The sequence below is a fragment of the Schistocerca cancellata genome, chromosome 1 (genome assembly GCF_023864275.1).
Source record: "Schistocerca cancellata isolate TAMUIC-IGC-003103 chromosome 1, iqSchCanc2.1, whole genome shotgun sequence".
NCBI lineage: Eukaryota > Metazoa > Arthropoda > Insecta > Orthoptera > Acrididae > Schistocerca > Schistocerca cancellata.
The window spans coordinates 19,134,260-19,157,083 of record NC_064626.1 but is presented as its reverse complement, the minus strand read 5'-3'; the positions used below and the strand labels follow the sequence as shown (position 1 = coordinate 19,157,083).

The 22,824-nt window shown below is 39.2% G+C and overlaps 1 protein-coding gene across 2 annotated transcripts in view; it reads left to right on the top strand.

Moving 5' to 3' along the window:
• LOC126164622 (uncharacterized) overlaps nt 1-22,454 on the top strand; it is an 85,424-nt gene extending 62,970 nt beyond the window's left edge. For both annotated transcript variants that reach the window (XM_049920257.1, XM_049920256.1), the window contains exons 2-3: nt 6,616-6,740; nt 21,996-22,454. In XM_049920257.1, the coding sequence (XP_049776214.1) occupies nt 6,627-6,740; nt 21,996-22,208 (327 nt within the window). In that variant the 5' untranslated portion in view covers nt 6,616-6,626 and the 3' untranslated portion in view covers nt 22,209-22,454. The remainder of the gene's footprint in view (nt 1-6,615; nt 6,741-21,995) is intronic.
• Nucleotides 22,455-22,824: the final 370 nt, after the last annotated feature.

Below are 22,824 nucleotides of genomic sequence, written 5' to 3'. Positions count from 1 at the left end.
TGAAGAAATGTATGATGAGGTTAAACAAATTATTTGGATAGTTAAGGGATACAAAAATTTAACTGTGATGGGGGGCTGGAATTCAGTAATAGTAAAAGGAAGACAAGGAAAAATAGTAAGTGAATGTGGACTGAGTGAAAAGAATGAAAGAGAAAGCCATCTGATAGAATTTTGCACAGAGCATAATTTTAGCATTGCTAACATTTGGTTTAAGAATCATGAAAGAAGGTTGTATATGTGGAAGAGACCTGGAGACACTGGAAGCTTTAATATTGATTATATAATTGTGAGACAGAGATTTTGGAACTGGATTTTTAGACTGTAAGATATTTTCAGAGGCAGATGTGGACTCTTGACCACAATTTATTGGTTGTGATCTGAAGACTAAAATTGCATAGGTAGGAAATAAAGGTGAAAGGACCTGAATAATTTATAAGAACAGGAGGTTGATTAGGGTTTCAGAGGGAGCATTAGGCAACATCTGACAAGAACAGAGGAAAGGCATACAGTAGAAGACGAATGTGTAGCCTTGAGAGAAGAAGTAGTGAAGGCAGCAGAGAATCAATTAGGTAAAATGACAACACCTAGTAGAAAGCCCTGGGTATCACAGAAGATACTAAATTGGAATGATGAAAGGAGATAATATAAAAATGCAATAAATGAAGTAGGCAAAAGGGAATACAAATGTTTAAAAAATGAGATTGGCATGAAGCACAAGTTGGCTAAGCAAGAATGTCTCAAGGATAAATGTAAGGATTTAGAAGCACATTTCACAAGGCAAAAGATAGATACCACCTACAGGAAAATTAAAGAGGTGTTTGCAGAAAATAGAGGCAGCTGTATGAATATGAAGAGCTCATATGGAAATCCAGTACTAAGCAAAGAAGGAAGACCTCAAAGATAAAAAGACTGAACATTATAGAGGGTCTATACAAGGGAGATAAACATGAAGACAATGTTATAGAAAGGGAAGAGGTTGTAGATGAAGATGGGCTAGGAGAAATGATACTATAAGAAAAATCTGACAGAGCACTGAAAGACCTAAGTTGATAATAGCCCCTCGAGTTTTCACCATATTGTAAAAACTACTGATAGCTTTAGGAGAGTCAGTCATGACAAAACTATACCATCAGTTGTGCAAGATGTTTGAAAGATGCTAAATATGCTCCGAATTCAAGAAGAATGCAATAATTCCAATTCCAAAGAAAAAAAGGTGCTGACAGGTGTGAATATTACTGAATTATCAGTTTGATATGTCATGGTTGCAAAAAACTAACATGAATTCTTTACAGAAGAGTGGAAAAACTGGTAGAAGCCAACCTCAGGGAAGATCAGTTTGGAATCCGAAGAAATACACAAACATATGAGGCAATACTAACCCTATACCTTCTCATAGAAGATAGGTTAAGGACAGGCAAATCTATGTTTATAGCATTTGTAGGCTTAGAGAAGGCTTTTGATAATATTAAACAGTGGAATGACAGGTTGGAATATTAACAATTATGAAAGGAGCTCTCCCTTCATCACCCAATGCCGCCCCAGATTGGAGCAACTGAACCACGTTCTATGTTAGGGCACTGATTATCTGTCGTCATGCCGAGAAAAGGAGGGACATTTTACCCATGGTCCCACCCCTTCTAAAATGGTGTTCCATCAGCCACCCAACCTCCACAACATCCGAATCCATCCCCATACCACTACCAATCCGTAGGTGCAAGACCTGCCCAATCCACCCAACTGGCACTTCCTATTCCAGTCCTGTCTCAGGCTTGTCCTATCCCATTACAGTCCAGGCCACCTGTGAAGGCAGCCATGTTGTATACCAGGCTGCTGCAATCATTGCACAGCTTTTTATAGTGGTATAACTACCACTCTGCTGTTCACCAAGATGAATGTCCTATGCCAAACTCTGGCCAAGGGCAAAGTGGACTAACCTGTGGCACAACATGCAGCTGGCAGCTGAGCAGATCATACTCAGTTTTAATGGCTGTTTCACAACCCAGACCATCTGGATCCTCCCATTCACCACCACCTTTTCTGACCTGCACAGATGGGAGTTATTCTTACAACACATTCCCCGCTCTTGACATTATCCCAGCCTGAACAGCCACAACCAACGATAACCTACTGTCTCCAGACCCTCCACCCAACAGTTTCTGCCCCCTCTGTCCTACAACTTCCACCAAATTCACATCCTCTCACTCTCATTGCACTCACTCTCTGGCAATGCACCCACCAGTATTCTCTCCTCTCTGCTCTGCTCTGCTCCTCTCCTTTTCCACTATCCCACCCCCCCACCCCCACCCTTTCCCACAGCCTCATGATGCTGCCCAAGTCTTGTCCTGTCACATTCTACAGTAGTCCCTACATGCTCTGCCACAAAATGCTCTTCTTCCCCCCTGCCCCTCCCCGCATCCATCCGTACTCTGCCGTCACACCTCCCACCTCCTTTCCCACCGTGCCTCTCAATTGCTGCTTTTGTTCAATGTAACAGTGGCAGTTGAGCTAAATCCACCAGATATACCAATCCGGTGTGCCTGGGATGTCCCTGTTTGTGTGAAAATGGGTGTGCTTTCATTTCTTTTCTGAAGAAGACCTTTGCCAAAAGCTTAGTGTGAAGCAGTCTTTTCTTTATGCCCACCTGCAACTAAGGGTGTTGTCTTTCTGGTGAGTAGCAATCTATCTTTTTCATAAATTTTGATAACATTGACTGGAATACAATCATTGAAATTCTGAAGCTAGAATTGGTAAAATACAGGGGCAAAAGGCTATTTCAACTTTTACAGAAACCAGACGGTGGTTATAAGGGTAGAAGGGCGTGAAAGGGAAGCACTCGTCGAGAAGGAGATGACACAGAGCTGTAGCCTATCCCCAATGTTATACAACCTGCACATTGAACAAACAGTAAAGGAAACCAAAGAAAAATTTGGAGTGTAAATTAAAGTTCAGGGAGAAGAAAATAAAAACTTTTAAGTTTGCCGGTGACATTGCAATTCTGTCAGAGACAACAAAGGACTTGGATGAGTAGTTGAATGGAATGGATATTATCTTGAAAGGAGGATAGAAGCTGAACATCAACAAAAGCATAATAAGAATAATGGAATGTAGTCATATTAAATCAGACGATGTTAATGGAATTAGATTACTTTTTCTATTTGGACACCAAAATAACTGATGATGGCAGTTGTAGAGAGGATAGAAAATGTAGACTGGCTATGGCAAAAAAAGGTTTCTGAAGAAGAGAAATTTGTTAACATCAAATATAGATTTAAGCATTAGGAAGTTTTTTTCTGAAGGAGTTTGTCTGGACTGGAGCCTATCCATGTATCTAAATGAAACATGAACAATAAACAGAAATAGAAGATTTTGAATTGTTGTGCTACAGATGAATGCTGAAGATTAGATAGTAGAGCATGTAATTGAAGAGGTGGTACTGAATAGAATTGGAGAAAAAAGGAAACTGTGGCACAGCTTGACTAAAAGAGGGGATCTGTTTATAGGACATATTCTGAGACATCGAGGGTGCATCAATTCAGTATTGGAGGGGAGTATAGGTGTTAAAAAATGTTGTTGGAGACAAATAAATGAATAAAGCAAGCAAATTAAAAAGAATGTAGGTTGCAGTAGTTATTTGGAGATGAAGAGGGTTGTACGAGATAGAGATGCTTTTAGAGCTGCGTCAAACATGTCTTTGGACTGAATACAACAACAACAACAACAACAATTAAAACATGTCTGATAATGTCAGTAACATTTAAAGAGTAGGCCATAAAGTGTGCCAATGTAGCTCAGTTGATAAGAACATTTCTCATGAACAGTGGGACTCCAGAGTTCATTCCACATCTGGTTGGCAAAAAATTTTAATTTCTCAGGAAATTTTCTTACAGCATATATTCTGTTCTAAGTGAAAGATTCATTCTGATAACAACTCATATGCTGTGACTGGACTATTCTTCATACTATTCCTTTCCTAATTTATAATGACAAGCTACACATTAAAAATGTTTCGTTTGAGTGACTTAGTGTATCATAACCAGAAGTTTTACCACTGCAGAGGATTTTTTTCAAGTAAAAGTGATGATTCAGACACACAAAATCAAACCAAATACTTCACAAGCATAATACAGTTCATACTTGGTAGAAAAATACCATGACTTGTCACAGTTGGTGTACCCATGTAAATGAGTTTTTGTACATTCGGTACTGGGTTCATTTACCCATGGATGATAAGTTTAACATACAAATCTTCCTCTTTAACACATTGACTGCCACATGCATTATGATGGATGTTCCACTGCCAGACCAGGCACATGGAATTGATGTGCAACTTAGCTGTGACTAACGCTGGGCACATGGCATCAAGTGTGCAGTTCTGGAATGGTTGGCGGTGGCCACACAGCAGTCAATGTGTTAATGCTTACTGTCAGATTTCCATGTGTGTGATATGTAACAAATGTCATTTATCTTTATAGGAGTGTCCATGTGTCTATTTTGCTGTCTGATTTCTTCCCATTATTTAATTATGTTGCTTATATAATTCTTTCTAGCATAATTTAGACTGAGGAATGACTGTTGAAGTAGATAAAGGAAATAAGTTCAATTCTCATTTGTTGCTGAGGAATATTGACTTAAAATCACATCCATGCTGACTGACATGCCACCTACCTCATTGTTAATCACACTAGTGGCTTTTCTGTGAGTCATTTATATCCTTGTTTTAGGTACTTACTGAACTTAGGGACCCCTATCATGTACATATTGTTTGCAATTTAAGTTCTGGAATTTGCAGCAATAATCCTTGCATTTAATCAGGCATATATGTGTCACAACTTTCTCATTTAACAAAACATAAAGAGCAATAAATTGTGATAACCTGTGATGAGAAAAATCTGGAGTGAATCTTTAAATCTATTTTACTGGTCAATCATGGTGTGGTTTTTATGCAATTCTACATTACATTTCATCCTGATTCCAAACTGAGTCCTTATTTCAACCTCAAGCCCACAATGCAGAGACAACCCCAGTGTGGAAAAAAAGAACAGAAGTGAAATTTTATTCTTCTGTGCCAAAAGATGTTATTCATTTAAAATATAGCATGTAAAACTTTGAGTCAAACTAGGACTCATATCGAAACATCTGTCTTTGTCAGCTAGTATTATTCTAATGACTGCCATCTAGACTGACTGATAGCTTCACTCTCATATGCCAACCTGTTTATGGGCCACCGAGGGGAATAGTTTCCTGCCGCACAAGATCCAACACTGCTTATATACTCATAGTTCTGGGCCCTAGACCAAAACATGCTATATCCTCAGTCCTTAATTGCCTTCATACCTTTTCTCACATCCCTTCACTTGGCCCTCTTCATGTATCACTTTCCTGGATGTTGTCGTTCATCTCTTAACAATCTCCATTCATACAAAAGGCATCCCTCCCCACTAAAAAGTCTCTCCCATAGAGTCTAACTTCTCACAGCCCTGAAAATAATACTACTACTATTCAACTACAACCTTGAAATAAGTAATATCCACCTCATCTCTCTCAAAATGGAATTTTTCTGTCTACACAATCAACTGAACATCCTAGACCATCGTTATGCTATTCCTCCTACAAATTCCTTGTGCCAAGACCTGTCCTGTCTAGTTCTATCATACACGTATTCTACCCATTTGACAGGCAGTCACCTGTGAAAGTAGTCATGTCATTTACCAACTTTTCTGTAACTTCTGCAAAACTTTTTATACGTGCATAATGAGCAATCAGCTGTCCAAGTGAATGAATGACAGTTGACAACAAACATTTATTTTATACCATTAAAACACTGTGTTTAGTCATCTGTGATTTTCCACCCCCTGTAGCATGGAAACTATTAGCCCTAGAGAAAAAATTAATAGCATTTTTTTGGTTATAGATTTAATGTAGTTTAATTTTGTAATGGGAAATATTTTCATTAGAAGCCACAGTTTTTAAGTTATTCTAGAACATAAAACAGTTATCCTTCAATACCACCCAACCCAGTGCTCACACCCCACCATTCACAATATTTAGTGCATTGTTCATGGCAGCCCCCTACCCAGTACATAAATTTGCAACTATTCCCCTGATCAGTCTTCTTTGGTCTTCATTAACTGAGCTAATAAGCAACATCTTTTGCCTGTAACAAGATAACCTGACTCATATAGCAGTCCTCCTATCCTATTTCATTATTGCCTATCCATCCCATAGGCCTCGGCCTACCTTCCCTTCACCTCTCCACTTATCTCCCCACTGCTTGTTCCTCTCCTTTGCTCTAACTGACACATTCCCTTGTCCCAGTCGAGCAGTGGGATCGGAGCAACATTTCTGTATGTGGGTGTGTGTTGTTTTGTTTTATTTGTTAATTCTGAGAAAAGACATTGCACAAAAGCTTAGCTACAAGTTCAGTTTTGTTTATGTACCTATCTACTACTAAATCTGTCAATTATATGGTGAGTGGGTACCTTTCCTGTCAATAGTTTTATATATGTTTTAATTATTATAAGATATACACCTAAAATGTGTCAAATAAGGGTAACTATTTTAAAAATAAATTGTGTATTATACTGTTGAATACACACCACTGAAAATTAATTGCAGGAGGACTAGAGATGGATGCAAAACAGGTTAATGTGATTGCACTGCTCATCAGCGGTCTCATCTTATGTGCAAGTGCTATGCCTCAAGGAGGACCTGATGCCACTACTGAAGGCCCACCAATGCCTGTGAGTAAAATTCACTGCAGATAAATTCGTTATAGTCTCAGAACCAAATTCAACACTCATTGTCTCAGAGAAAAAGTAAAGTGCTCATGAGGGGAGAAGAAAATTAAATGAAACTTCAAGGGTTGAAAGGGTATGTGATGTTATTGCAGTGATTACAAAACTGAGTCATATTTACAAAGAACTTTGCACCATGGGTGCACTTATTAGAATGACTTTGCACCCTCTCTGGCCTGGATGTATGCACTGATTCAATTGTGAAAGGTGTCACAAAGCTGTTGTCCCTGCTTTGAGGCAAGTGGCCCGCAACTGTTGTAACTTATCCTTAATATCTTAAATATTGGCTCTGGAAGAGAGTTGATGTCTGGCTGGTCCCACACATGTTCTGCTGGGATCAGATCGGGGACCTTGCTGGCCACAGAAGTACCTCAACATCACACAGACAGTTCGTAGAGACACGAGTGGATGACTATTGTTCTGTTGAAATATGGTACCACAATACTGTCACATCAGAGATAACACATGAGGATCCAGGATGTCCATGATGTACAGTTGTGATCTGAAGTCTCACCAAATGGGTCCCCACACCATAACACCAGTGGTAACACCACTGTGCATAGGAAGTAAGGGACCTTTACCAGTTTGCCACCATCTTCGCTAATGACTGTCGTCCAGGGTAGTGCAGAACCATGATTCATTGCTGAACGCAATGCAACATTATTCATCAGCACTTCTAGCTTCCAAATCATGGCATCACTCCAAGGACAGTCATTTGTGTTGTGGTGTTGGTGGCAGCCTAGGGTATGCTAATTCCCCAGTCTGTCTGCAGGCAGTCTCCGGCACCGATGATGCAGGATGACACAGAATGGTGCAGGGGGCTCCATTAATTGTTCTCAGATGGCAGACATAGATGTGAGGGGGTAACAGTGTCCTTGGTGGAGGTCAGATGTGACTGACTGGCACCTTTACAGTGAGCGTGCACACCCTCACATTTCTGTGCAGCCCATCATCAGGCCACTGTCACATCCGAATGCCCCACAAATCTGGATACTGTACAACTTGGTCAGCCAACCAGATTGAGACACACAATGAGACCTCTTTCAAACTCTGTCAGATGCTGGTAATGTCTTCATTCTGAAGACGACCACAAAAACAGTATATCTCTTTTTTAACAATGTCTTAGTTCAAAAATTCAAAGCTAAAATGATAACCTGCTAAAGAACATAAAGACACTTACTTTGGCTCAGAAAAATGATGCCCAATATAGAAGAACACATATTTCCAGTAAACTGCAACAATCACAAAACATTCAGCTACCAATAAAGTAAAATTTAAGAAAAGCTTGAACAACTTATTGACTCCTAACTGCTTCGGTTTCTTAGCACAAAAACACATACACATACATTCTGTGACTTTGTAAATTAAAATTATCTTCATCTTTTTTTTACATGTCCCGCACCAATTAGATCTTCATTATTATGGTTCTGTGGAGTGAACATCAGATTTAAGCTTATTAATTACTGTTGCAACATATATTTTGTATTATTTTTTCTGACATGTTCCACAGCAAGGAGCATATGCTCAATATGGGTCAATGGTATGATCGATATATCTAATTTAATCTAGAGGCTGACTCAAAGGTTGTGCTCTACCTCACTACATTATTTTGGGTACACTTGACTGTATAGAAATGACTAGGTGATTGGTAGGAAACCACTGTAATTTCCCTCCACAAACTGGAAGGGTCTCAGGAAGCTGGTCAAATAAATGTTTATTGTCAGTGAGATGACAGGGTGATTCTGTGATGATGTTACAAACCTTCAGGGTTGATGTAGAAGGCTAAAGATATCAGTTTGGGGTGAGGACCCTGATTTGGAAACAACTGAGTCAGAAGTTATCAGCAAATCTTTCCGATACCTCTGAAAGTGGAATATGTGTATTGGTAGCATTGTTGCTAAAACTGTAGAGTAGGCAACTTTCAGAGGTGGCAGCATGAACCAAAATAAGAAAAAAATATCCAATAAACAAGGGCTTTAAATGTATACATTAAAAGCTGTGGAACACATATCTTCCATTGAACAATTGTCCACAGCTCTTAAGGTATGCATTTTAGAACCCATGTTTATTGTACATTTTTTCTTGTTTTGGGCCATACTAACACCTCTGTATGTTGTCTACCCTACAGTTTTAGCAACAACAGTACTGGTGCATGTATCCCATTGCCAGAACTACCAGGAAAAAATTTGCTTATAACTTTTGACTCTGTCACTTCAAGACCAAGGTCCCTTACCCCAAATTGATACATTCACTCTTTTCCATCATCCTCAAAGATCATAACACCATCAAAGAATCACACTGTATATTTATATTGTAAATAGTAGTTAACATTAGCTTCAGGAAGGTCTTCTAGGAATATGATTTGAATGGTTTGTTCAGGAAATAGACTTATTAGAAGAGATGGGTCAACTATCTGCATTGCTTTGGAACTATCATATTTCTTACAGTTCACCATTAACTTTCAATTGAAAAATGACAAACTTTAGTGAAAACAAGTGGAGGAAGAGGGTCTCTAATATTTAACTGCTGCAGTGAGATGGAGACAAGCTCAAAAAGTGGTGGCACTAATATTTGTCTGTTCACAAGTCCATTTTTTCTATTATGACTAAATGGCCATTGACCTTCCACACAAGTACCCACATAAACCAGCACTGTGCATATCATTACGAAAGCCTCTGTTTGCGGGTTATCATATACAAATTGTTACCCTACTTTGTGGGCCTGGACTTTGACTTAGAGCTCAACATAATAGTACATTGCTATTTATGATGACTCTGGCTCTGTTAACTAGAACTAACTGGAGTAGAAGTTACTTGCAGTTTTAATGTGTGTCCTGTAGTGCAGTTTTGGCTATTTATTTAACTTCAGTCTTGATTTCCATAACAGCAACCTACCAAGGCTGCGTCAGACTACAAAACAAAAGTTGTGATGAAGACCTCAAACACCTGTGCATTAATATTGCACCATGGACACAGATTTCACTGAATTGTGCCTGAAGCAGCTGATGTTGCACAACAGCAACAACAACAGAAAATTCAGACACGACACATTTGAATATACTATAGGAACTGCTAGCAGAATGAGTTGCTAAAATGCACAGCAGTACAGGATTATCTCCCCCCAACAGCTCAAACACCAGTGATATGTACAACAGCATTATTAGCACCTATGCTGCTGGCATATGATGATTCAGAGGAAATTTGTAATAGGTATCTTCAATTATTTCTGTTAGTTTGCAAGGCTAGTAACATTTCTGTTACTCATATTCAGCCTCCTTTGCAATTACAGGGTGTTTCAAAAATGACCGGTATATTTGAAACGGCAATAAAAACTAAACGAGCAGCGATAGAAATACACCGTTTGTTGCAATATGCTTGGGACAACAGTACATTTTCAGGTGGACAAACTTTCGAAATTACAGTAGTTACAATTTTCAACAACAGATGGCGCTGCAAGTGATGTGAAAGATATAGACGACAACGCAGTCTGTGGGTGCGCCATTCTGTACGTCGTCTTTCTGCTGTAAGCGTGTGCTGTTCACAATGTGCAAGTGTGCTGTAGACAACATGGTTTATTCCTTAGAACAGAGGACTTTTCTGGTGTTGGAATTCCACCGCCTAGAACACAGTGTTGTTGCAACAAGACGAAGTTTTCAACGGAGGTTTAATGTAACCAAAGGACCGAAAAGCGATACAATAAAGGATCTGTTTGAAAAATTTCAACGGACTGGGAACGTGACGGATGAACATGCTGGAAAGGTAGGGCGACCGTGTACGGCAACCACAGAGGGCAACGCGCAGCTAGTGCAGCAGGTGATCCGACAGCGGCCTCGGGTTTCCGTTCGCCATGTTGCAGCTGCGGTCCAAATGACGCCAACGTCCACGTATCGTCTCATGCGCCAGAGTTTACACCTCTGTCCATACAAAATTCAAACGCGGCAACCCCTGAGCGCCGCTACCATTGCTGCACGAGAGACATTCGCTAACGATATAGTGCACAGGATTGATGACGGCAATATGCACGTGGGCAGCATTTGGTTTACTGACGAAGCTTATTTTTACCTGGACGGCTTCGTCAATAAACAGAACTGGCGCATATGAGGAACCGAAAAGCCCCATGTTGCAGTCCCATCGTCCCTGCATCCTCAAAAAGTACTGGTCTGGGCCGCCATTTCTTCCAAAGGAATCATTGGCCCATTTTTCAGATCCGAAACGATTACTGCATCACGCTATCTGGACATTCTTCGTGAATTTGTGGCGGTACAAATTGCCTTAGACGACACTGCGAACACCTCGTGGTTTATGCAAGATGGTGCCCGGCCACATCGCACGGCCGACGTCTTTAATTTCCTGAATGAATATTTCGATGATCGTGTGATTGCTTTGGGCTATCCGAAACATACAGGAGGTGGCGTGGATTGGCCTCCCTATTCGCCAGACATGAACCCCTGTGACTTCTTTCTGTGGGGACACTTGAAAGACCAGGTGTACCGCCAGAATCCAGAAACAATTGAACAGCTGAAGCAGTACATCTCATCTGCATGTGAAGCCATTCCGCCAGACACGTTATCAAAGGTTTCGGGTAATTTCATTCAGAGAGTACGCCATATTATTGCTACGCATGGTGGATATGTGGAAAATATCATACTATAGAGTTTCCCACACCGCAGCGCCATCTGTTGTTGAAAATTGTAACTACTGTAATTTCGAAAGTTTGTCTGCCTGAAAATGTACTGTTGTCCCAAGCATATTGCAACAAACGGTGTATTTCTATCGCTGCTCGTTTAGTTTTTATTGCCGTTTCAAATATATCGGTCATTTTTGAAACACCCTGTATCTTCTAATGGGCACCATGGTCTAGGTGTAGCATCTTTGATCAGTAATCAGAATGCTTGGATCTGGGTTCAGTAACAACCACTGCTTACATTTTGAATAAAAATCATCAGTGGTGGCTGAAGATTTATGACATAAGGAATTACTCTTTTTTTCCAACAGCCTTCTCAAAGAAGATGCAGGAGCAGGCAGAGATTCATGATGTCTTATTTCTCTTGGGTAGAAAACTGCCTGTAACCATCGTCACAAACAGAAGATGAAGAGGTAGAGAAAATATGTGAAAATACTAAACATGTATTTCAATATGTAATGGGAAATGAAAATTTAATAAGTATGTCTCATTGGAACACTTAATCAGGGCAAGGAGTAGGAGACAGATTAACAAGAAAACATGGTCTCAGCAGTAGGAATGAGAGAAGAGAAGCAAATACACTGTTCAAAAATCACAGGGAATAGCTATACTTGAAAAAAAAACCTGGAGACATGGAAAGATACCAGCTGAATTACATCATGGTCAAACAGAGATAGTACAATCACACATAGGATTGTAAGGCATACACAGGAGCAGATATGGGCTCAGATCATAAATTAGTAATGATAAAGAGTATACCAGAGTTTAAGAGAATTGATGAGAAGAATCGCGGTGTAAAGCAACGGTATACTGAACTTCTGAGGAATGATGGGGTGCATTTTAATTTCCATAATGTCGTGTATACAGCAATAATGAATACCACAATAGGCAGTTCAGTTGAAGAGAAATGGACATTTCTAAAAAGGGCAATTGCAGAAGTTGGGCAGACAGACAAATACAGATATGAGAAAGGTAACTGCAGCTGATCAACAAAAGAACAAAATAAAAAAAGTCCAGGCAAAGACAGGGAGTACAGGGGAGCCAAGGGAAAATGGCTGCAGGGAAAAATGAAGAATTTGAAAAAGAGATGGTGATCAAATGATCTGATTCAGCACACAGAAATGTCAAAACCATCTTCAGTAAAATTCAAAGCAAAGAAACCAACGTTAAGAGTGCAAGGGGAATTCCACTGTTAAATGCAGAGGGGAGAGCAGATATGTGAAAAGAGTACATTGAAGTCTTTTAAAAGAGGAAGAAACAGTCTAACAGTGTAATAGAAGAGGAAATGCAAGTAAATGTGGAAGACATAGGGGAGCAAGTATTAGAGTCAGAGTTCAACAGAGCTTTGGAAGATTTGCAATCACATAAAGTATAAAGCATAGCTAACATTCTTTAACGGTTTCTAGTATCACTTTCGGAAGTAGCAACCAATGACTATTCTAGATGGTTTGTAGACTCTACGAATGGAGATGTATCACCAGGCTTTCAGCAAAATAGTACCCATGCAGTCCTGCAGATAGCCAGCATAGATAATTGTGAGGACTACTGCACCATCGACTATCACTGCTCATGCATCTGAACTGCTGCCAAGAATAATAGAAGAACCGAGAGGAAAACTGAGTGTCTGCTAGATGATGATCAGTTTGGCTTTAGAAAAGTCACAAGAGAGGCAGTTCTGACTTTGCACTTGATAATGGAAAAAAGACTGAATAAAATAAAGAACATGTTCATAGGATTTCTCTACTGGAGAGGAAGGGGGGGGGGGGGGGGGGGGGAAGCATTTGGAATAGAAAATGAAGCAAAATGTTTGAAATTCTCAGGAAAATAGGTATAAGGTATAGGGAAAGATGGGTAGCATACAATATGTACAAGAACCAAGAGGGGAAAGTTAGAATGAAGGACCTAGAATGGAGTGTTTGGATAAGACAGATTGGAAGACAGGAATGTAGTGTACTACCTGCCTACTTCCTAACAATGGAAAGTCCAGGCTGGAATATCAACAATATTATGAAAAGAATAGATTGCTACTCGCTGTAAAGATAACACAATGAGTTACAGACAGGCACGATGAAAAGTCTGTTACATAAAGCTTTTGGACAAAGCCTTCTTCAGTAAAGAGGAACACACACACACACACATACACATACACACACACACACACACACACACACACACACACACACACACACACACACATTCACACAAGAAAGCACACCTGGCCACTACCTTCAGCCACTCTGGCCTCTGAGCAAGATCAGTGTAATATGTTGCCTTTCAGTGTTGTGAGCACGTCTACAATATTTAAAAAATGCTGAGAGCAGATTATGGAGAGGCATCACAAACTGTGAACTGTTTTGATGATATTACAGTCCCTGAGTCTGAAACCTATAATGGATATTTTACAGACTTGAGAGCTATTAGGTTTAAGTGTATATTAAGTAAGTATAATCATTTTCCAAACTGATCATTCAGTACCTAAGCCAGATCTGAGTAAAAGTCCTCTCAGGCCCTCATCAATATGATTGATAATCTTCCTGCATCCTAAAATTTGAAAGAACTCTTGTCATTCTTGTACAAGGCAACTTACCATGTTAAATCTAGACTGAATGCTGAGCAGTGTCATACCCTCACAATCAAATTAAAAAAGGGAGAAAAATTCTTGTGGTCCATCACTTGGCAGGCAGCATTCTTGAAGATATGGAAGTGTTGGAAGTCTGCTTCCTGCCTGACTGTATTTGCACTAGGAAGACATTTTGTCCTTGTGACAGATGCTCAGCAGTTCTGGATAGGCACTGTTCTGTCATATAACTCTGTTCATGACACAAAACAACTGCATGCAACATAAGAGTGGCAGGTGTGAATGATAGCCAAATAGTAAAAAGGAATTTCATTTTTTTTATGTAGTATAAAATTCCAACTGGTTGCAGACCACAAGTTGCTAATTTTGACACATTCAGTACCATGGAAAGCCTAACAGATAATAGAATGCAATTATTAAAGCAGTGGGTGCTTTAAGAAAAATTCATCAACTACATGCTCACCACTTCACATACCAATGCAAACACTCTGTCAAAATTGCTATCGTTTTCTAATCACAAATTTGATAAGTAAGAGCCATTTTGTTCAAGAGAGATATATGGCTACTTGTTGAACAGGTTCTCTCTAAATTACCGTATGTTGCCCAAATGTCATCAACAACTTCAGTAGCTACAATCTTTGCCATAGAGGAAGTGCCTCACATCACCACATCTGACAATGGCCCAGGAGTCTGAGTCTTTTAACCTTCCCAACCCCATCCCAGTGTCATCCCTGGGGAAGGAACTATTAGTTCATCTATTGACAGTACTACACATCCATTTTGTGAAATCAGGTGCTGGATAGCAATTCTGTACCGTAATTCAGCAGGTGTCCCAACTGATTCCCTTCACTGTCAATGTGATTAACATAGCAGTAGTCATAATTTCTTATTAGTATACTTAACAGAAGTGACATGCAGTAGCTGTTTTTATTTGTGAATGTATACTGTCACTCATTCTGTTCCATAATTTATCAGGTGTCCCAACTGTCCTTAACTGTCAATGTGAGTAACATAGCAGTAGTCATATTTCTTGTTAGTATACTTTACAGAAGCAATGTGCAGTAGCAGTTGTGAATGTATACCTTCACTCCATCCATCTATCAGAAGGCACTCATTCATTATGAGATTTCTGGAGCACAATGTGTGAATAAACGAATGAATTTTCATTTGTGCATCCAGGATGGGTGTCTACATTCTTTTTAAGGCTGTAATTTTCACAGAGCATGTCAAATTGTAGAATGCTAAATTACAGTAGCTGATCTATTTTGTATATCTGTAACTGTTAGTTTCTATCCCCCCACCCTGCAAACATACACACACACAACACATATATCCTTATTCTCCATAGGGCTTCATTGCTTCATTTCATTTCAGTCTATACAAATTTATGAGGGTGAGAAGAGTGGTCAGATTATTTAGTTAGTTATGCACAGTAATTTAATGACAGCAAATACAGGGATTTCATGTTTCTTTGTATTCCTGTAAGTTCCTGGTGGTGCTACCTAGCAATTAATTTTGTAAAAAACCTAACAAACATGCTGCAGTGATCTACAGTTCATGGCTTAAATTCATTAGTATTATTCAAAGGACAGTCCTGTTATATGAGGGTCATTTCAAAAGTCCTGCACACTACACATGCACAATCGTTATGGTGGCATAATAAGACTGAAAGTGATGTAAGTTGTGAGTGAGACTTTAGATGATGATGACGCTGATGACGATGATATTTGGTTTGTGGGACACTCAACTGTACAGTTATCAGTGCCTGTACAAATTCCCAATCCTTAGGTGTTGCATTCGCAGATGTGATTGCTAGTTTGCATGGCTGTGTCATGAGTAATTCAGTATTAAAAAGGAAGTTTAAACTGAGTCAGGTTGGCTTTCCTGTAGTGACCAGTGTTCCAATATCCAAATCGAATACCTACATGGAAAGAACCATATGGAAATTTACAGTGCTTTGAGAGAGATATGTGGGAATTATGTAGTGGAGCATAGCAAAGTATTATCATAGTATGCATGTTTCTGTAAAGATCATATAAGCACTAACGACAAAACAGGAAGTGGTAAGAAGTGGAAGGCCATCAGCTGCAACAGACTGCACCTATCAGGTTATTGTTAATGACATTTTGAGAGAGGATACACAAAGAACACATGAGGAAATTGCATATGAGGCCAGAATGTCTGTCACTTCAGTTTAAAGAATATTAAGTAAAAAGTTCCAAATGAGAAAAATTGCTGCCAGGTTGGTTCTGCATGATCTGAGTGAAGAGAAGAATCATGAAAGAATTCCTTCTGCATCATCGAACAAAAGGAGAACAGTATCTGAAAAGGATTGTTGCACTGACGAATCCTGGATAGGAGGTTTTGAGCCATCTACATCTACATCTACATCCATACTCTGTAAGCCACCCGACGGTGTGTGGCAGAGGGCACCTTGGGTACCTCTAGCAGTTCTCCCATTTATTCCAGTCTCATATTGTTTGCGGAAAGAAAGATCGTCAGTATGCCTCTATGTGGGCTCTGATCTCTCTGATTTTATCCTCATGGTCTCTTCACGAGATATACGTAGGAGGGAGCAATAAACTACTTGACTCCTCGGTGAAGGTATGTTCTTGAAACTCCAACAAAAGCCTGTACCGAGCTACTGAGTGTCTCTCTTGCAGAGCCTTCTACTGGAGTTTGTCTATTATCTCCGTAACGCTTTCACGATTACTAAATGATCCTGTAACGAAGCGTGGTGCTCTCCATTGGATCTTCTCTATCTCTTCTATCAACCATATCTGATATGGGTCCCACACTGGTGAGCAGTATTCAAGCAGTGGGTGAACAAGTGTACTGTAACCTACTTCCTTTGTTTTTGGACTGCATTTCCTTAGGATTCTTCCAATGAATCTCAGTCTGGCATCTGCTTTACCGATGATTAACTTTATATGGTTATTCCATTTTAAATCACTCCTAATGCCTACTCCCAGATAATTTATGGAGTTAGCTGCTTCCAGTTGCTGACCTGCTATATTGCAGCTAAATGATAAAGGATCTTCCCTTCTATGTATTCACAGCACATTACACTTGTCTACATTGAGATTCAATTGGCATTCCCTGCACCATGCGTCAATTTGTTGCAGCTCCTACATTTCAGTACAATTTTCCACTGTTACAACCTCTCTATATACTACAGCATCATCCGCAAAAAGCCTCAGTGAACTTCCGATGTTATCTACAAGGTCATTTATATATATTGTGAATAGCAACGGTCCTACAATACTCCCCTGTGGCACACCTGAAATCACTCTTACTTCGGAAGACTTCTCTCCATTGAGAATGACATGCTGCATTCTGTTATCTAAGAACTCTTCAATCCAATCACACAATTGGTCTGATAGTCCATATGCTCTTACTTTGTTCATTTAACGACTATGGGGAACTGTATCAAACGCCTTGCGGAAATCAAGAAACACGGCATCTACCTGGGAACCCGAGTTTATGGCCCCCTGAGCCTCGTGGACGAATAGCGTGAGCTGGGTTTCACACAATCTTCTTTTTCAGAACCCATGCTGATTCCTACAGAGTAGATTTCTAGTCTCCAGAAAAGTCATTATAGTCAAACATGATATGTGTTCCAAAATTCTACAACTGATCGATGTTAGAGATATAGGTCTATAGTTCTGCACATCTGTTCAACGTCCCTTCTTGAAAACGGGGATGACCTGTGCCCTTTTCCAATCTTTTGGAATGCTACACTCTACTAGAGACCTTCGGTACACCGCTGCAAGAAGGGGAGCAAGTTTCTTCGTGTACTCTGTGTAAAATCGAACTAGTATCCTGTCAGGTCCAGTGGCCTTTCCTCTTTTGAGTGATTTTAATTGTTTTTCTATCCCTCTGTCATCTATTTCTATATCTACCATTTTGTCATCTGTGTGACAATCTAGAGAAGGAACTACAGTGCAGTCTTCCTCTGTGAAACAGCTTTGGAAAAAGACATTTAGTATTTCGACCTTTAGTCTGTCATCCTCTGTTTCAGTACCATTTTGGTCACAGAGTGTCTGGATATTTTGTTTTGATCCACCTACCACTTTGACATAAGACCAAAATTTCTTAGGATTTTCTGCCAAGTCAGTACATAGAACTTTACTTTCGAATTCATTGAACGCCTTTCGCATAGCCCTCCTCACACTACATTTCGCTTCGTGTAATTTTTGTTTGTCTGCAAGGTTTTGGCTATGTTTGTGTTTGCTGTGAAGTTCCCTTTGCTTCCGTAGCAGTTTTCTAACTTGATTGTTGTACCACGGTGGCTCTTTTCCATCTCTTACGATCTTGCTTGGCACATACTCACCTAATGCATATTGTACGATGGTTATGAACTTTGTCCACTGATCTTCAACACTGTCTGTACTTGAGATAAAACTTTTGTGTTGAGCCATCAAGTACTCTGAAATCTGCTTTTTGTCACTTTTGCTAAACAGAAAAATCTTTCTGCGTTTTTTAAAATTTCTGATATGAATATAATAGAGAGAAACATTCCACATGGGAAAAATATATCTAAAAACAAAGATGATGTGACTTACCAAACGAAAGCACTGGCAGGTCGATAGACACACAAACAAACACAAACATACACACAAAATTCAAGCTTTCGCAACCAACAGTTGCTTCATCAGGAAAGAGGGAAGGAGAGGGACAGACGAAAGGATGTGGGTTTTAAGGGAGAGGGTAAGGAGTCATTCCAATCCCGGGAGCGGGAAGACTTACCTTAGGGGGAAAAAAGGACAGGTATACACTCGCACACACACTCATATCCATCTGCACATACACAGGCACAAGCAAACATTTTTTTCAAAAACAGCTGAAATCATCGATGCAGTAACCACTTTATGATCGCTGTTTCCCTGTTCTGCATTAACTGTTTCGAATGGTACGAATGGTTCAGGTCTGTTTGTCACCGCTTGCGGAGTATGGATGTAGATGTAGATGTAGAAGGTCTAATATGTTATCGCCACGAGTCGGTTCTCTGTTCAACTGCTCAAAGTAGTTTTCACATAATGAACTTAAAAAAAATTTCACTGGATTCTTTGTCCATGCCACCCATTATAAACGTTTTAGTCTCCCAGTCTATATCTGGTAAATTAAAAGCTCCACCCAGAACTATAACATGGACGGGAAATCTACTCGAAATATTTTCCAAATTTTCCTTCAGGTGCTCTGCCACAACAGCTGCTGAGCCAGGAGGCCTACAGAGACATCTAATTACCATCTTTGAGCCTGCTTCAACCATGATCTTCGCCCAAATTATTTCACATTTTGGATCTCCGTCAATTTCCTTCGATACTATTGCACTTTTTATCGCTATAAACATGACTCCCCCTTCAGCCTGTCTCTGCGGTATACATTCCAATCCGAGTTTATAATTTCATTACTGATTTCATCTGGTTTCAGCCAACTTTCCGTCCCTAGTACTATGTGGGCATTGTGACCATTTATAATGAGAGCAGTTCTCGGACCTTTCTATAGACGCTCCTGCAGTTTACTATTGCCATATTAATATTGTTATTTCCTGTTATGTTTTGCCTACTACTACTTTGTCGCGTGTCAGGAGGTGTCTTGTCAGGCTTAGGAAGGGAATTCTCTAACCTAAAAAGCCCACATATGCACTCAACATGTACTCCGCTACCCTTGTAGCCACTTCCTGCATGTTGTGCACACCTTACCTATTCAGGGGGACCCTACATTTCTCCACCCAATAGCGGAGGTCGAGAAATTTGCACCCCAGATCTCCGCAGAATCGTCTGTGTGCTAGAACTGAAACCTCAGTCATCTCAATGGAAAAGCTCCAACTCTCCATTTCACTGCAAACAGTTGAAGGTGAAACTGATGATGATTTTTGCATATGACATGAATGGAGTCATAGCTACATATAGAGTACTCCAATGGATGTCACTAACAGACACATACTGCAAGCAGTTTCTACAAAATGTTTTGCACCCTAAATTCGTCAAAGAAGGCCTGACATGCTAACAGCTGGTGTCCACATTTTGTGTGATAATGCAAGACTGCATATTGCCTTACCTGTGAAAGAAATGCTTGACAAATGTGGATGAGAAGCACCTCCCCACCCAACATACAGATTCTAATTTGTTTTCCAAATTGAAAGAACAAGTCTGTGAAAAATGTTTTGTTACAATTGGTGAAGCTTCCAGTGAGGTAGTCTGAGTAATCAGACAGCTCAACGATGAAGGTGCCCTATCCAGAATACAGAAGTTGCCAAAACATTGGGAAGCTATCATAAGGGAGAATGGAAATTATGTTGAAGGTCTGTGAAGGTATTTTGTAAAATCCATAGTTTTCTTTGGTTCTATCTAACTGTGTGCAGAGCTTTTGAGATGACCCTCATATGCTAAATCAGACATGCAGAGCATGAGGATATGTTTCAGACTATTCCTTCTACGTCAATGGATGTGTATGATGTGCTGGTTAACAATGATTTCAGTAACACCCAATGCCCAAAGATGAATCATTTCCATGCTATCACATACTATAATGTGTTCCAATTTCCTGTGTCTGATGGATGCAAGAGCGTTTGTAATTTCCTGTGCTCTAGTAACTATGACATTTATAACCAGGTAACTAATGTAGTAAAATGCTGGTATATACATGAATTTTGCAGTACTGACATGTAACATTACACCTTCTCTTCTTCCATTAACAATAAATAAATAAATAAAAATTGACAGCCCACTTCCCACTCTGTTTTTAGAACAATGATTACATATGGGCATAGTCATCAAGTTAGGTAGTTAATATATCAATGAAAGTTATTTGTTTTTGAAAACAATGTAATTGGATGATACAAAATCACTCACCAAGCAGTGATAGAAGAACATGAACATTTAAAGGTTAAAGAAACTTGCAAGCTGTCAGAGCCAGTGGCTCCTTCTTCTGGCAGAATAAAGCAGATTTTTGTACAAATTTTTCTATGTTTTTCCAATTTTCCCTTGTTTGTCTTGCTTTTTTCTCTCCTTTTCCCCCTTCTGCTTGTTTTTTGCTCTTCCCACCATCTCTAATACTTCATACCTTTCTCTCTTGGCATGATCTAAACCTCACCAGTCCTTTTTCTTTATCCCTCTTCCTTCTCTTACAAATCTTCTGTCAGAATAAGCAGCCACTGTCTCCAAAAGCTTGCAAATTTTCTTAACCTTTACAAGTGTGTATTTTCCTGCTGCCACTTGGTGAGTAGATTTTTTATCTATCAAGTTACATTAAATTAGGTAGTTAGTTATAGATGTAATAATTACAAGATTTACATTGAAGTACTCTTTCTTCTTTGTCCATTAGACAAATTACATTGTGCCATATGTTTGTGACTGCAATACAAAATTACACATTTTCTGGACATGCATACTTATTCATATTACTGCCCCTCCTCCACCCCCTAAATGTCAATTAGGTTTGTAAGGAGAAACAAAACACCCTCTACATTGATCAAATATATTTCTGAGTAAAGTAGGTAAACCTTCAACATCAGTATCATGTAAGTCTGAAGGCTTTTGTGGCCATTGACATTCAGGGTGAAACCTTATGGGCTGTCAGGGCATGTCATGTTCTTCTTCAAGTTTCTTCTTACAAAGTTAATGTTTCAAACAGTGTTCAGGTAACTCAGGACAGCAGAAGATTCCAGCTGAAGAGTTGCAACACTGATTGTGAAAGAAGAAGTTTGAAGAGGGAAATGATGTGGTGTACCAACCTAAAAGATTTTACAACGCACATCAACATTGATTTCAGTGCTCAGATGTCTTTAGTTGATAATTTTTTCTGGAGTTTTTTAAAAATTATTAAAAATATATGTATACATATATAATGTAAATAATGTATTGTACATTGAATTATCATTTTTCCCATACAGAAATTATACTGTGTCTGTAAATAATTCTCTTTTTATATTTCAGTACAATTTTGAATGGAAAGTTGAAGACCCACCTACAAACAATTACTATGGACAACAAGAAAGTGGAAATGAAGCAGGGCGAGTGGAAGGGAAATATTATGTATTGCTGCCTGACAAGAGACTGCAGACAGTCACATACTATGTAGAGGGTGATAGTGGCTTCAGGATTCAGATCTCCTATGAGCAGAACGCAAATCCTCTTGGAGTAAAATAAACAGAACAAGGAAATTCTGACTGGTTACTATGAGACAGCCCTCATCCATTCAACATAGAGTGATGTTATCATCTGGCATGCAATGCTAAAAAAGACAACAAAAATTCTCAACCCAGAAAGACATCTACCTGTGGATGAAATTAAGGCATAATGCTGTTTTTCTATTTTCTTTTTTAATAAAAACTGTATGTCCTGCACTTCAATAAAAATGCATGAAAATGTAGTCATACCATAATAAAGCTAATTTCCTGCAAAAATGTTGTTTATTGTGACATTGCTGAAATACAATACTAATAAATAACACTGAATTTCGTATCTCCAAAGTAACAGATCCCTTCTTCAATAACAAGAGAGCTAACATGAGCAGACAGGTTAGAAGTGACAGTGTTAAAATACCCTGTACCATTTTTGAAGTTAGAGTTCCACTGTGTTCTTTAGACTTTCACACAAAGATTTCATACACATTTCTCCATATTCTAATTATCAACAAAATTTTATATTCAGAAAAAAATATGATTGTTTGTTGCAGTACAAAACTTACTGACTCCTAATATTTTCCTATGAAAATATTGTAGAAATTTTGGTATATACTGCTTAAGGTGTATAAAATACAGGT